This window comes from Polypterus senegalus, chromosome 13 (genome assembly GCF_016835505.1).
Source record: "Polypterus senegalus isolate Bchr_013 chromosome 13, ASM1683550v1, whole genome shotgun sequence".
NCBI classification, from domain to species: domain Eukaryota; kingdom Metazoa; phylum Chordata; class Cladistia; order Polypteriformes; family Polypteridae; genus Polypterus; species Polypterus senegalus.
Window position 1 is genome coordinate 154,391,462 of NC_053166.1, and position 16,530 is coordinate 154,407,991.

General features: G+C 48.6%; 1 protein-coding gene across 1 annotated transcript in view; it reads left to right on the top strand.

Annotated features, from left to right (window-relative positions):
* Positions 1-5,647, top strand: part of tmem130 (transmembrane protein 130) — a 42,673-nt gene extending 37,026 nt beyond the window's left edge. Inside the window, exon 7 of the mRNA XM_039774738.1 lies at positions 4,202-5,647. Coding sequence (XP_039630672.1) covers positions 4,202-4,384 — 183 coding nt within the window. The 3' untranslated portion in view covers positions 4,385-5,647. The remainder of the gene's footprint in view (positions 1-4,201) is intronic.
* The last annotated feature ends 10,883 nt before the right edge of the window (positions 5,648-16,530 follow it).

The following is a 16,530-nucleotide window of genomic DNA, read 5'->3' on the forward strand; positions in this document are numbered from 1 at the left end:
TGATCCCTTTCTTTAGGTTGATAGTGTTGGTCATTTGCTTTCTCCGTATCTCTGCATCTTTTTGTTCTGTTCCTTGGGTTTTGAGTTGGGGGTCTCCTGCTTATCGCCATCAAACGACTCCCCTCAGACCTCAACTGAAGAAAGGCAGCAGTCCTTTGCGGTTCATTGTGATTGTGCTTGTTTTTTTTTTTTTTTTTGATTGTTTGAACCTGTGCTCTGTTTTTCAATTGTTCTCTTAGTGATTGTGATTAGGACTTGGATTGCTTCTGCCATTTTAGGCGTCCCCCCTCTGTGTCTTTTGTTTCGCAGAGCATTTTATCAAAGTAAATCTTCTTTTTTTATTTTTATAAAGATTCTTCATTGCCCTTTGTGTGACTAACCGGGTTCTCAACGTGGGCATTTTGAGTATTGGCAGGACTTTGTGTGCTTGGCAACCCTTTAGATCCTAACAGCTGTGCCCTACAATGAATAGGCACCTGGTCCATAGTCCCGCCGCTTGGGCTCCTTACAGCTGGGTCTTGTTGGTCTGATGCCACTCCTTTTCTACCCGTCTTCTCAGCAAATCCTCTGCCAGGCTGGGTAGAGACCCCCAGTGGACGGCTATTTTCAGGTCTCCCCAGGGATGTTCAATTGGTTTGTGGGAGCCTAAGACAGTTTACCGCTTACCTTTCTACCGTTTACAGTTGTTCACTGCATTTGAACTTCTTACATTTCAATAAAAAATTGAAATATGGAGGTGCTGTAAACCTTTTGAGTCGTGTGCGTGTCTAACATGTATGTGTTTGTGTACAGAAGTAGGAATGCGCACTCCGACTCTGAGCCACAACATTAAAACCGCTGAAAGGCGACGTGAATAACACTGATGGCCCGAGCCTGATGTTACTCGATACTCTTTTGTAAGTCGCTTTGGATAAAAGCATTTGCCAAAGCAAATAAATGTAACTGATGATCTCGCCCCGACGGCACCAGTCCAGAGCTGGCAGACGTTACACAGCAGTTCTTGAAGGTGAGGTGTTGGAAACGGGCAGAAATGGGCCAAAGTGGGGATCTGAGCGACTCTGACAAGGGCCGACTGGCTCAGAGCGTCACTCAAAAAAAATAGCCGGACGGATGGGGTGGTTGGTACCCGCCAAAAGTGATCCAAGGAAGGACAGCTGGGGAACCGACGACAGGGTAATGGGTGCCCTCTACGTTGGGCAGTGAAAGTTCAGCCACTGCAGTGCAAACTGATGAAAAACTTCATGCTGGCCATGAGAGAAAGGAGTCAGAACACACAGGGCATCGCAGCTTGGTATGCAGCCACACTATCAGAGTGCAGACCCTTGTCCACCACTGAAAGTGGCAACAGTGGGCACTTGGGCGTCAGAACTGGACCATGGAGCAACGGAAGAAGGAGGCCTGGTCACCGAATCACATTTTAATTTAGATGATGTGAACGGCCAGGTGTGAGCGTGTGGGCCATTCACCCTGGCAAGAGATGGCAGCAGGATGCACTATGGGGGGAAAAAAAGCAAGCTGGCAGAGGCCATGTGATCTTCGGGAAAACCTGGCATTCGTGTGAGTGTAAATTGGACACGTGTATGACCTGCCTAAAGAATGCTGCAGACCACGTACACCCCCACAATGGTAATACATGATGGCAGCGGCCTCTTCCAGCAGGATAAACGCACCCGTGTCAGACTGCAGACAGCACTCAGGAACATGACAAAGAGTTGGTTTACATTTTAGTCAGCCGACTGGATCAGCAGGCACCCTTTGTGTCCCGCTCAGTCACCCAGTGTGGCCAAGTCCACCCCGGCTGACACGAGAACATAACGAATTTGGCAAATGACAGAAACCCTCCAGTCCTGTTTGTTTAGCGAAGAGCTCAGCCATCCCAACGTCTCATCCTGATTCTTCTTAAACGTTCTTAGCGTTTTTGTCCTTCAACTCCGTGTCTCGGTGGTTTATTTCAGATTCTCACAACTCTTTACGTAAAGAAGGGCTTCCTGGCGTCAGTCCTCAATGCACTTCCCCTCAGTTACCACCAGGTGTCCTCTAATATGCAATTAACCGCTTGGTTGAAAAAATGTTGCTGGATCTGCTTACTTAATGCATTGGGGGGGATAGTGAAGACCTGGAAGAGACCCCTCCCCACGTAGTCTCCTATGCTCACACTGAACAGGTTTAATTCTCTGAGTCTGTCACAGGAGGACACATCCTCAGGTCCCATGATGCACTTGGCCACAGTGTTCTGCACAGCTTCAAGTGTGTCTTCCTTACCATTCAGTCCATTAGTCCCGCTAAGAGCTCAGCTGTCCCAGGTATCGCATCCTGATTCTTCTTAAAGGTTCTCAGCATTTTTCTGCTTCGACTCCATGACTCGGTAGTTTGTTTCGGATTCTCACAACTGTTTGCGTAAAGATGGGCTTCCTGGCTTCAGTCCTCGATTCCCTTCCCTTTAACTTCCATTCCTGTCCTCGAGTTCGTGACTCCCCCTTAAGCTGAAAGAGTTCTGCTTTATCGATGCCTTTGAGGATAATGAAGACCTGGACGAGACCCCCACGCAGTCTCCTCTGCTCAGACTAAACTGGTTTAATTCTCCGAAGTCTGTCACAGTAAGGCACGTCCTCAAGTCCCATGATGCACTTGGCCACACTGTTCTGCACAGCTCATCCTCAGAACATAAGAAATGTGACAAACAAGAGGAGATCATTCAGTCCATTAGTCCCGCTTAGAGCTCAGCTCTCCCAACATCTCATTCTGATTCTTCTTAAAGGTTCTCAGCATTTTTCTCCTTCGACTCCATGACTTGGTGGTTTGTGTCGGAGTCTCACAACTCTTTGTATAAAGAAGGGCTTCCTGGCTTCAGTCCTCAATGCACTTCCCCTCAGTTACCACCAGGTGACCTCTAATATGCAATTACCTGCTTGGTTGAAAAAATGTTGCTGGATCTGCTTACTTAATGCATTGAGGGGGATAGTGAAGACCTGGAAGAGACCCCCCCCCTCCCCCACGTAGTCTCCTATGCTCAGACTGAACAGGTTTAATTCTCCGAGTCTGTCACAGGAGGACACATCCTCAGGTCCCATGATGCACTTGGCCACACTGTTCTGCACAGCTTCAAGTGTGTCTTCCTTACCATTCAGTCCATTAGTCCCGCTAAGAGCTCAGCTGTCCCAGGTATCGCATCCTGATTCTTCTTAAAGGTTCTCAGCGTTTTTCTGCTTCGACTCCATGACTCGTAGTTGGTTTCGGAGTCTCACAACTCTTTGTATAAAGAAGGGCTTCCTGGCTTCAGTCCTCAATGCACTTCCCCTCAGTTACCACCAGGTGTCCTCTAATATGCACTTTATGTTGCTGAATCTGCTTTCTCAATACGTTTGGGGGGATAGTGAAGACCTGGATGAGTAACACACAGTCTCCTCCGCTCACACTGAACAGGTTGAATTCTCCGAGTCTGTCACGTCCTCAAGTCCCATGATGCACTTGGCCGCTCAGCTCCGAGTTCATGGCCTTGTGGGTAAAGCGGGTGTTGGTACCACCTGCCCCTCCAGCTCAGCACTGACTTCCTGTGAATTTCCTCCCTCACTGCTCTCTAGCGCCCCCTTTCTGGTTGACCCCCACACCACTCTCCTTCTCTTTGAAGCATACGTGTAACCCCTGCCTCTGAATCTAGGATGCCAGCTATGCCTCTGTGGGTTACTGATGGACAGGTCTGTGCCTATGTGGAGTGGGAGGGGGCTATAGTGGGCTTATTTTATTTCATCTAAATAATAAAAACTGACCAGAGAAGTCCCTTAGAGATAATCTCTTGCTTGTTTTATTGTTATTTTTTATTCAGTTGTAGCCCCCGTTTAGCTCCGTGTGCTGCAAAGCTGAATCCTTAATTATTATCCAACCGCAGGGCTCCTCTGGACAGATGGGAGACTCAAAATTTTGGGCACAGTCAAAGCGTCTCCATAGCAACCATCCTGCTTTTTTATTTTATCTTATTTTATAATTTGTCTGAGGCAAAAAGAGAGCAAGAGAAAGAATCAAGGATGAGTTCAGAGGCCCCTGCACTCTGGGGGGCGCTGCAGCTGCCAACACATGACTGGCGAGGAGGAGGAGGAGGGGGTTTGTGAAGCGTGGTGCGCCCCGCTTTCACAAATGTAGACTTTTCTCGTTTCTTGTCTTCTCATGGTATCTCATTGCGTCTTCTTTTCCATTCTCGTTGCAGGTCACTGATTTTCATTTTTCCGGCCACTCCAGCAAGAACTCCTCCGGGGATCATCCATTGGAGGTCACCAAGATGGGGCCGTGCTGTGCAGGCTGCTCTCCGCACTCGGCCACTGAAGGGGGCACCGAGGGCTCTCCTCTGCTCCCCAACGGCTCTCCGTCAGTCCGCACTTACCTGGCCTAGTGGAGGGCCGCGCTTGGAAATGTTAGGGTGATGGTGGTGGTCTCCCCTTTTTATTTTTCTTTTTTTTTTTTTTTTTTTGGTGTTTGCCACTGGAACTGTACCAGCCAGCCAAGTGAAGCACTAAGGATGTGACTTTGAGGCATGCCAGGAGAATAAGGGTGGCAGGGTGTTCATACATCTACCCCCCATAGTGCCCACTCCTCAGCTGACATCCAGTCCCTTAACACTCGGCTTCATCTTTAGTCCATTTGCCATATCTGAGTGCCCCTCTGCTGCCATTCACTGTGGGCTTTTGCACTTGAACCCTTGGCACTTCCTCACTTTACGTTTCTCCCTCCCACGCTGTTCCTCTCTGTCTGAGCAGCAGCTTCAGGTCATCCCTCTGATCTTGCGCCCTCCATACTCATGGACCCCCCCCCTCTTTGTAACATAGCCCCCCCATCGCCTTTATCTTTCTATATTTGTAGAATACCTTCTGAACCTCGGCCCCTCTTCTCATCCCACCCCTCCACCTCCTTGTCCTCTGCTCTTTGCTCTTGATTGGACAGCCATGCCTCATACCTGGGACCACCATCAGCTCTCCCTCCTTTCAGACAACACCCCAACTTACTCATACTGGGGTCTCCCAGACTACTGGGGGCTCACCTTCAGCTTTGTCTCTCAGAAACCCCCAAATACCTGGGCTCTGCTAAGCTCCACACTCCCCTTTGACAGAACCCCATAAGGGGGATCACATTCAGCACTCCCAATATTAGACATGGCTGCCCCCCCAGGCACTCCTGCTGCTTTAGACAGCCCCACTCAGTCGTCCTCCAATTAGATGGCTTCTCAGTTCTCTCCCTTATTACATGTTCCACTTCCATAGTATGTTCCTGGCCCTTCTTGTGGTCTTCCCTTCTTATAGAGAGCCCGAAAACAGCCCCCCCCCCCAACTGGTTATTCCCCATTTTAAGAAAGTCCAACTATGGGCTGAATAGACTGAACTCCCCATTCCTCTTAGGCAGACCTCCTCAAAGTAATCCCCCTATTCGTTCTCTTCTTGGATTAACCCCCCCTTTCCGGTCTGGCCCGTCTTAATTACCCCCAATTTTGGACTTTCCTGATCCCACCCGTTAAACAGGACCCCTCAATCAAATCCCCCTACTCTTTCTCCCATAGGATAGTTCAACCAGATGCCCCCCCCCCTACGATTTTGGACCTTCCTGAGCTCCTTAACCCGTTTAGGCACCGACCCCCCCCCTTAGCCAGCTCTGCCCCATTTCAGGCCCCGTCAGCTTTCTCACTATTTTAAGCAGACCCACGCAGCTCTCTCTAAAAACACCCCCCCCACCTGAGCCCCCCTTAGCTCTTCCCTCTCTTTGACAATGTCATCATTCTCGCCCTGTCCCTCTGTTCCACTATGACATGGCATTCTTCTGTCCCCCTTCATCAGTCTCAGCGGGGGGTAGCACTGCTAAGCTCATCAGGATACGATGCCCAGTGGACAGGAGCTCATCCAGCTAGCGGTGGTCTCGCCAGTTGTCCATCTCACTCCGGTGCATCTTGGCAGCGGCCTCCCGGAGGACTTTTGGACGAGTGACCTGGAGATCATCAGACCATACCAGCACATTTCCATTGACCCCCATGTTAGACCACCGGGCACCGGAAGCCTTGGCACAGAAGCTCCGCCCCCGATCATTCCCCTGCCCTTCTGATTGGACGTTCCGGGATGAGTGGCGTCTGCTCCCTGACTTTGCTCCTTTCTACTTTGTTCTCCTCTTCGCGCTTTGTTCTTCAAAATGAAATGAATAAATGATAGCATTGTTGCTTTTCCAGGAACAAATGCAAGGAATGAAAACGCTTGTTCCGAGACGCCCCCACCAGTGCCGCTGTGTTCTCCGCCCGCTGGATCAGCCTGCCAGCCTCATAAATATTTTACGCTTGATTTGCCGGCTGTTTGGAGTTCTGATATTGACAGAGGCTCGCCTTCCACCTCTCAGCCTTTTGCGTGTTTGCATACGAGTCGCATTCTGATGGCTGACCTACTTTCTTCTTTTTCTTTTTTTTTTTTTGTTTATTGTGTGCAAACTTGAGGCTGCAGCCCAAAATCCCGGGGGTGGGTGGTCACCAACTGGATGTTTAGGGTGCCATGGTGTCTCGTGCCCAGAATTAACAACTGAATCACTTTGACCACGTGTGCCCACTTGGGCTTTAGTACGTGTGGTCACGTTGGGCAACTGAACATCACCGCTGGCAGCCGTTCACACTCCTTGGCAGGGGGTAGCACGGAATGTTGCACTTGTTTGGAAAGTAGGGGTTAATCGTTGAAGAGGACAATAAAGTCAGACATGGTTACAGGAAGGCACAATTTGGCCATGAATGTGGAAGAGAGTTTCTGTTTAGGGTGGTGCCCTCCTCTCAGTTGCTCCTCCTTCCTGAGATGGCAAAAACTTCAACTAGAAAGCAACATATTTCGACCCCAAAACTCTGTCCCCTTCTACATGGCAGCAGACAGTTACAAAAATGGGCATGACGGGTAGCTTTCCGTATATAACATCAGCTTGTCACCCTTGGGGTGGTACTAGGGCACAACATCTACTGTCTTTCCTTGGGGTGGATGGCACAATACCTGACAATTAACTGACTACCCTTAGTGGTGGCAATTGGGTATTCTCAGTTACCATATGTGAAAGTGGGCACCACATCAGGTGCCAACCGACTGCCTTTGACAAGTAATCCATTAGCTGCCCTTGGTGGCAGCAAGATGGCACATCTTAAACTGATTGCTCGTCCTTTTAGGGATGACTTTTAGCGGACATTTCCTGTCCTCAATGGAGCAGCAGGGGGGCACAACAGCTGGCAGTGATTGATTCTGCTGAGAGAGGAGAGGCACAACATCTGGCAGGAACTGCCTACCCGTAGTGAGGGTTTAAAGGACCACGTGTGGCAGGGGTCTTTGTGGAATGAGCTGCTACATGTGACAGCACAGGGGCTGACTGTATGTGTTAGATGGGCACACATAGAAGGGACTGCCAATCCGGGATGGTTAGGGGGTTCGAAATTGGTGAAGGACACTTATGGCATTAAATGTCTGAACTGAATGTAGAAGCACGATGGCTAATACGGGAACTGATTGTTTGCCATGTATGGAAGGTGGTCATGACACCTGGCAGGCCCAGGTGAATGAGCAGGATGCCAAGTCTGATTTGTTGGTCCTCTGTGGGCACAATCTAGTAGTGATTGCCAGTTGTCAGGGAAGGGGATGAGTTCTATGTTTGGAAATCATCATCTTTGTTGGATGGGGCATGACTGGCATTTGTTGGGTGGGTACATGAAGGCAGAAATTACAATTAAGAAATGGTGCTCCACTGTGTCACCCATGTAACAGTCGTTCAGCTTGGGTTTGTGTGGCACCTTTCATGGGCACACAGCTTAGTGCTGCTTGATAGAATCCCAGGCTTTCTCTCACTGCCTGCTCTGGTGACATCTCATAGTAGGCATGACGTAGCCCTCAATTGTGTTTTTCTTGGGGTCTTAAGATGGAATCAGGCAAGTGGACTGGCATGTTCACCAGACTGTGATCTGCTGGCAGGCATTGGTCATTGCTTCTGAAATTTGAAAGAAGTGGCAGTGGGCAACCATCCCAGTCCAAAGCAGGCTTCCGGTCAGTTGGTGCTGCTATAGCGCCTTTCATGCTATGGCTCCAGACACATTTTTTATAAAATTTATAAAGAAACGTGGGGCACTGATGCCTCTTGATCACTCCTGGGCACAGATTGACCCTCTTGCATGCTGAGTGCCCCCTTTGTTGGGACATTCGGCTCATTTGTCTGTTAACAAAGTGGGGAGGATTACAGGGAGACTGGCGTCATTAGTCTGCTGCCGTGCATGGAAATAAAATCAGTGAACCCGACAATAAACATGAGGTGTCACCATATGCCCATCCTTCTGCCCTCTTCAGGGTCCCAACTGCTCAGCTCTTCAAAGAAACGGACTGCCCACTCACTGGCAGGTTAAGTTGAGCACAGAGTTGTCATTTAGTTCTAGTCATGTGCCTTCCTGGGTCACAAAAATTCCCATGAGCCACCTAAAAAGGTGTAACCCCCCAACTCCCCCGACTCTATGCAAATACCTAGCAGTGCCATCCAAGTTTGCTGACATCAATGGCAGAGCTGGTGAATCAGCAGCGCCACCTGAATTATCCATGACTCGACAGAGCGTGACTCGGCCTGTCCTGCTTGGTGTCTCCTCGTGTTAGCTCTGGGCTGTGCCAGTCAGCGGGTCTAATGCACGGGATGCCATCACCCATCAAGTCAAGCTGGGCATGGACTGCCAAACTACAGCTGGGTAAGAAGAAACCATAGGCAGCGGAGGGGCTCAATGGGCTGAGTGTGGGCACCAGGAGTGGCATCAACATTACACTGTAGTCTGATTGGTTGCAGGACTCATATGGTGAAGCCCTGTGCCCAGGAGTGATCAAGAGGCATCAGGGACCCAAGGTTCTTCAGAAAGCTGGCATCAGGGGTGGTATCTTATTTCTGTAATGGCCTGGGTGAAGAGTCTCTCTAGTGCTGGAATGTGGTGTGATGAGGTCAGTTATTCTTACACTGGCATTAATGATGGCACCAGGATGTGCCATCTTGGGTGGAACTGAATTCTCTGTTTTTCTCTGCAGTTCTTTGATGGCATTTTAGTGTGCCACTCAGTATAGTTGTGGTTGGATTGGTGGCATCAGGAGGTTATTCTCCACCACGGGCACCAGGAGATGTTTCCACTGTGCAGTGGCCTGATTGGTGGCATTCAGAATGCCATGACTACAACATATGGACCCTTTCACTTTTCTCATGATTTTAGGAATTGTTACAAATGAATTCAAAATAAAAATCATCTCAGATATCCCATTGGCATAAATACTCAAATGCTGTGGCTCAGGTGTGTCCCGTTCTGTTTATCGTCGTCGAGATGTTTGGTGCCCACCTGTGGTCAGTTCACTTCACTGGACAGATTTAGAATGGCACACAGCTGGCTAGAGAAGGTGACACACAGGTGCCCAAAAACCAAACGGTGAGGTCAAAGGTCGTTGAGGTTGCCCAGAGCTCCACGATTGTGTCTGCAGCACTGAAGGCCCTCAAGAGCACCGTGGCCTCCATAACTCTTCAATGGAAGACGTTTGGAACAACCAGGACTCCACCTGGTGAAAGTGAGCAATTGGGGACCTTGGCAAGACTGGTGACTAAGACCCCAGTGGTCACACTAACCAGTATGGAGATGGGAGAAACTTCCAGAAGGACACCCACCACTGCAATACTCCACTAATCTGGGCATTTTGGCAGACAGAAGCCTCTCCTCAGGAAAAGACACTTGGAAGCCCACCTGAGGTTTGCAGAAAAGCCCCCTAAAGGACATTTAAGACTGTGAGAAACACGATTAGTGGCTTGTGTCACCGCTCATCACCTCTACAATGACATCCCAACGGTGAAACATGGGAGAACAGCAGAAAGGTGGCCAGCTTCACCTGGAGAAATGCACTGAAGACCACCCAACACTGGTGACATCTTCTGCAGGCCTTATTCACCACTGGGCACAAAGACAATAAGTAAGTAAGTACATAAGAGACGAGACCGAGAACCTGATGGTGACACTGGACATGCAGCAGAGAGTTTGGGTGGGGATGGAAGGACAACCATCACTATGACTTTATGGCTGAGTCGCCACATGGAAGTCTCGTCTCATTTAAAGAAGCTTGGGATGTGCAGAAAGGCACCTAAAGATCTCCTAGACTATGAGAATTGAGACTCACTGGTCTGACAGAACTAAGACTGGACTGTCAAGGCCTAAGTGCCACGTCTGGAGGAAACAATGCATGCAAATCAACTGCATGGTGGGAAAGGAGCAAAGCCTGCATGGAGATACCCTTAATGAGGACCTGCTCAGGGCACTGAGGACCCCAGAATGGGTCGGAGGACAAAGCAGAGACAGCACAGCGGTGACCGATAGGGACGATTCTGGGCATGGGCTTGAGTGGCCCAGTCGGAGCACAGATTTGAACCCAACTGAACTTCTCTGCAGAGATCTGAACATGGCTGTCCCCTGCAGGGCCATCTTAACACATGGGCACAGTGGGCTGCAGTTGTCTGGGGTGCCCCATGCTAATCTATGTATGGTGTGACTTGCTGAGTGGTTGTGTAAAGAAGGGACCCCAGCGCACTGCTTTTCCCGGGGGTCTATAATGCTGTTATAAGACGGCCCTGATGGTCTCTGTCCAGCCCCACAGAACTGGAGAAGATCTGCAGAGAGGAACAGCAGAAACCTCCAAAGGCAGGGAGGGGTGTGAAGCTTGTCACGTAAGACTGGAGAATCAGCAAAGTGTGGAGTGAGGGGGCTGACTAATTTGCACCCCCAAAACCCATCGTCTAGCTTTGGATTCGACCTTCAGTTTTTTGATGGATCTCGACGTTTTATGGTCCCCTGATATTGAAGACATCGATATCTCAATGATGGCTGTGCGCCTGTCTGTCTGTGTGTGTCACAGTTTCTTGAAGACGGTGTGGAACTAAAAATGCTGGACGGGAAAAACACCAAACTCGAAACTTCAGCCTGTCATGAGATGACGATGTGCTGGTTCTTGAGCCAAATCGTACAAGAGAAAGAGGCGCTCTAGAGCAGGGATCTCCGCCACGTCGCTCGCGAGCTACCGGTAACTCACTGCCCCTTTCCAAGTAGCTCGCCAAAGGGTTAATGAATCCTACAGAAATTTGAAAATTTGGTTAGTCAAATTAGGGGTGGGCGATCTTTCCAAAAAAAATCATATCACGATCCTTTTAAAACAAAATCACGATCCACAATCTGAATTGCAATCTGTCTTTTCAATGTGGCAGACACTTAAGAGAATATCCGGACTCAGACTCATCAAGACCTAAGTTACCCTTTATTTTAAATATCAAACAAAGTTGAATTCAATTGTTCTTTCGTTCGCTAGCTAAGTGGAGTTAAGGACCACGCCCCGAAGCTGACACGAGAGTGAGGAAGGCCCCGCCCCTCGGCCTCTGTCTCGGAATCGCACGAATAAATCGCGAACTATGACACTTAGCGCGATGAGGGAAGTCGCAAAATCAACCGGAATGTTCTAGAAAATTCTAGAAAAAAAACCCGATCTAAATCCGTTAAGTAGTTCTCTCGTGGAAAGCGGACAGACATACAGACAGTAAGACATTGGATTTTATATATTATATATTAGTAAACCTTCAAAATAATGTGCAGTTAAAGTCTCAACAGCATTCTCGCCATTTCCGGAGCTTAGTAGAGCCAGATAACTATAAGAATCTTCACCAAGCAGCTCTGAAGATGTCTGCTTTGTTTTGGGTCTCCATACCGCTATGAATCAGACATGAATGTCATGAAATCAAAGTTGAGATCAAGACTGACAGTCGAACATTTAAATGACTCCAGAAGACTGAACTGAAGTGGCTCCACTCCGCCATGCACCTCAGTGCCAGTCATCTGACTAACTAAAAAAACACATCACGCATGCAACTGGACATGTGAATAAAGTGACACAGTGACATGTGACAAAATGACAAATGAAGAAGTCATATCTGTGTATTGGGAATTGCATTGTTTTGTTTTGACAACATTCATGTTTTAATCCAATAATGTGAGATACACTAGAAAATGCACAAAGACATACAAAATGCACTTGCGGATGAACTAAATATTTTTTGTGATGTTTTAATGCGGGTGGCGCGGTGGGTAGCGCTGCTGCCTCGCAGTAAAGAGACCTGGGTCCGCTTCCCGGGTCCTCCCAGCATGTTCTCCCCGTGTCTGCGTGGGCTTCCTCCGGGTGCTCCGGTTTCCTCCCACAGTCCATAGGTGCATTGGCGATCCTAAATTGTCCCGTGTGTGTGCCCTGTGGTGGGCTGGCGCCCTGCCCGGAGTTTGTTCCTGCCTTGCGCCCAGTGCTGGCCGGGATTGGCTCGAGCAGACCCCCGTGACCCTGTGGTTAGGATATAGCGGGTTGGATAATGGATGGATGGATGTTTTAATGCAAAAAGTGAGTTGTGGACACCAACATTTTGGAAATGTTCAGACAAAACGAGCTTATTCAGTTTGTTTGGGTTGAAATAAGCTGTGAGAATAAACGTTAGAAAACATGAGGAGCTCTCGGCCATTTTCATTTTGTAAAAGTAGCTCTCAGGGGAAAAAAAGTTGGAGACACCTGCACTGGAGGGACCCTCAAATGCCATTAGATCTTAAAAATAAATGTTTATTGGACTGTTTCAAATGAAAGAAGCCTTATTTGTTTTCATTTAAATTAATCTTATTCAGTAAAAATTGCAATATAATGTTACTACTAATGCTGTAGTGAGAATCTGTGCTACTTGAGTATGACCACTTTAAAAATACAAACATTTTTTCAAGCAATTTTACGGTAAAATACCGGCAGCGGAGTTGCCAACTGTAGATATACAGAGATGCTACTCTAATTGACTTTTGCAGTATTACACTGTAATTTCATAATACTACTGTATTAATACTATACAATTTGTTGTATATCTACAGCATGGCTGGTAAATCCGCTCCCGGTATTTTACCGTAAAATTGCTTGAAAAATGTTTACAGCGCAATTCTGCAATTAATGATGAATTCTTCTCGTGACCACTTTTATGATCCGAAAGATCATCCGAGCGGTAAATAATAACTGAAATGTTAGAGAAGAGTTCGGGTAACTCGGTTCCTGGGGCGCAAAGCCAACTGACGCTCGCGTCCGATTTTTTTTAATAAATATACAAACCATTTCGAATGCCCTGCTGTCGCTTTGTCGTTCGTGTTGCTTAGTTAATGAGGGACAAATATTTATTTCAAAGATTCTGAAACAAAATGTGAAAACCGTGAAGGGTCTGGGGACTTTCAGACGGCGCTGTACATGTAATGCCATCTTTACTATACACTTTGGTCTAATGGCCGCCATCTCCTCCATGATGCCCACTAAGCTGAGCTGTGAACTTGTGGCATCGCAGCTTAGCCTGATTTATGAAGCCGTGCTGAAGTGTGTCTTGGGTGGGCTCTGACGTTACCCCAAATGACTGGTGACCCCCGGATTAAGGCAGACCTCCGCGGGGTGTGTCCCGCTTTGCAGAGCGTCTGCTGGCCGCTGTCCGTGGTGCTGACGGAGCTCCTCATCGCGCTCATGGCCGTCTCTGTTCCTTCCCGTCTGTGCCCCTGCCATTTCCCATAGCTGAGCTCACCACGTGCTCTTCGTGTGTGTGTGTGTGTGTGTGTGTCTGTGTCTGCTGCTCTCCGCTTTTCGTCGTGTTTGAACATTTCGAGGGCCGCTGCTGCCATTGTTGTGTTTTCACTCAACCTTCAGACAAAGTGGCGAGGCGGCGGGAGAGAAGCAGGCGCTCGAGTGGGCCTCCCAAATTGAATTTATTCACAAAAAGCCTTTTCCGCTTTGCCCTCGGGTTTTGGACGATATCAAAGGGAGACGCGAGTGACACAAAGGAGGCGACACAGGCCGGGAATGCAGGCCCTTTCACACAAAAGGTGGATGACAAGAGCGCTGACACACGCGGAGAGGCCGCGCGCCCACACACGCACTTGACCCCGAGACGCCGCCGCGCTTACGACCACACTCGAGCAGACACACCTGGCCTTGAAACGCACGCAGACACTCACACACACACACGCACACCTGAGTCACACTCGCTTCGGCTGGAAATTATTTTGAAGAAGATTGGATTAGTGAGCTCGATGGATTGATTGGCCTGTTCTCGTTAAAACTGTTTGAATGACCTGAGGCGCACGCGCACGCACACTTGCTAACCTCGAGATGTGCACGCGCGCGCGCGCGCACACACACACACACAGTTCTGACGGGCAAAACACGCACACACCTTAAATAAACAGCCCCGAATGACACACAAACACACACACATCTAGATCAGCACTTATCACGAAAGGACCACTGACAGCCCCTTCGGTTAGGGGTGCACAGACGGACCCAAACACCTCTGAACTTGAAACGCATAGATAGATAGATAGATAGATAGATAGATAGATAGATAGATAGATAGATAGATAGATAGATAGATAGATAGATACTTTATTAATCCCAAGGGGAAATTCGCATAATCCAGCAGCAGCATACTTATACAAAAAACAATATTAAATTGCAGGTAAAAACAGACAGTAACTTTGTATAATGTTAACGTTTACCCCCCGGGTGGAATTGAAGAGTCGCATAGTGTGGGGTCTCCTCACTGAAGCTGCTCCTCTGTCTGTAAACGATCCTGTTCAGTGGATTCTCCATGATTGACAGGAGTCTGCTCAGCGCCCGTCGCTCTGCCACGGATGTCAAACTGCCCAGCTCTGTGCCTACAATAGAGCCTGCCTTCCTCACTAGTTTGGCCAGGTGTGAGGCTTCCCTCTTCTTTATGCTGCCTCCCCAGCACACCACCGCGTAGAAGAGGGCGCTCACCACAACTGTCTGATAGAACATCTGCAGCATCTTATTGCAGATGTTGAAGGACGCCAACCTTCTAAGGAATACGCACAGACCTAAAACCTTGGATGGAAAGACCTGTGCATGAGGTGAGGTGCACACAGACACACACACTCACATCCACAACACACAATCTCGTCTGTGGAACAAACAAATGGGGAGATCCAAGAGCATGCGCGTCACCGAGACTAAAACAGAAATAAAGAGACGCGCACGCGCTGCATACACAAGCCCAGGTGCAGACAGGGTCGGCGTGTTAAATAATGCCGTCTGAGGCAAGACCCATTTGGCCGCTTCCATTGGTCAAGTGAAGTTAACTTGGAAAACCGTTTTGTTAAACACGTTCGCAATTAAAACTTCTGAATGCCACATGTGCTTACGAAATGTGTCGCGCTGCCTCACGGAGTTGTGGCGTATCGCGCTGATCAGCACTACAAAAAAATCCAGTGACCTCAAAATGCTTGCTTGGGCTGAAAATTTAATGTTCGCGCTCAAAATAGTCCAAATGTTATACACGTGCTTGTTGAACTTATCGTTCGCTGTCTACATTTCCTAGGCGCCCTTGTTTAACGTTTCTCTAAATTGTGACGTTGGTGTTTAAAATGTGAAGCTCGCGGCCTATGTGCGCTTGTTCAACGCATCACTCGTATTGCTCATGCTTATAATGTGATACCCTTGTTCTAAATGTCCTACACACGCTCTCGGTCCAAATATCTACTCGTGCTTGTTTAACATATCACTGCAGTACAGATTTCTCACGCGACTTTGTTCAACGCTCCGCTCGTGAAGAAAATGTGAAGCTAACGGTGCAACTGTCCAACAGGCGTGCTTGGTAAACGTATATTGCTCATGCGTAAAGTGTGACTCCACCCGTGCTCTAAAAGTCCTTCATCCATCCATCCATTATACAACCAGCTATATCCTATCTACAGGGTCACGGGGGTCTGCTCGAGTCAATCCTAGCCAACACAGGGCGCAAGGCAGGAAACAAACCCCGGGCAGGGTGCCAGCCCACCGCAGGGCACACACACACACCCACACGGGACAATTTAGGATCGCTAATGCACCTAACCTGCATGTCTTTAAACTGTGGGAGGAAACCCACGCAGACACGGGGAGAACACTCTAAATGCCCTAAACATGAATTTTAAACTTATCGCTCGAAGTCCAAATTTCCCACGTGATCTTGTTTAACGTTTCCCATGTGACAGAAACGTGAAGCTTACGTTCAATATGTCAGCTCATGGTCCAAATGTCCTAGACGCACTTGTTAAACTTGTTGGTCAAGCTTAAAATATGACACGCGTGCTCCAAATGTTCTACGCCCACCCAGCTGTCTTCGTCCAAATGTCCTTGCACTTTTTTGCATTGCGACTGAAAACCTGAAGCTCCTCCTGAAAACGTCAGTCAGTCATTGTCCAACCCGCTATATCCTAACACAGGGTTACGGGGGTCTGTTGAAGCCAATCCCAGCCAACACAGGGCGCAAGTCAGGAACAAACCTGAGCAGGGCGCCAGCCCACTGCTGGACACACACACACACCAAACACACTATAGGAACAATTTAGAATCACCAACGCACCTAACCTGCACGGCTTTGGACTGTGCGAGGAAACCGGAGCACTCAGGGGAAACCCACGCAGACACGGGGAGAACATACAAACTC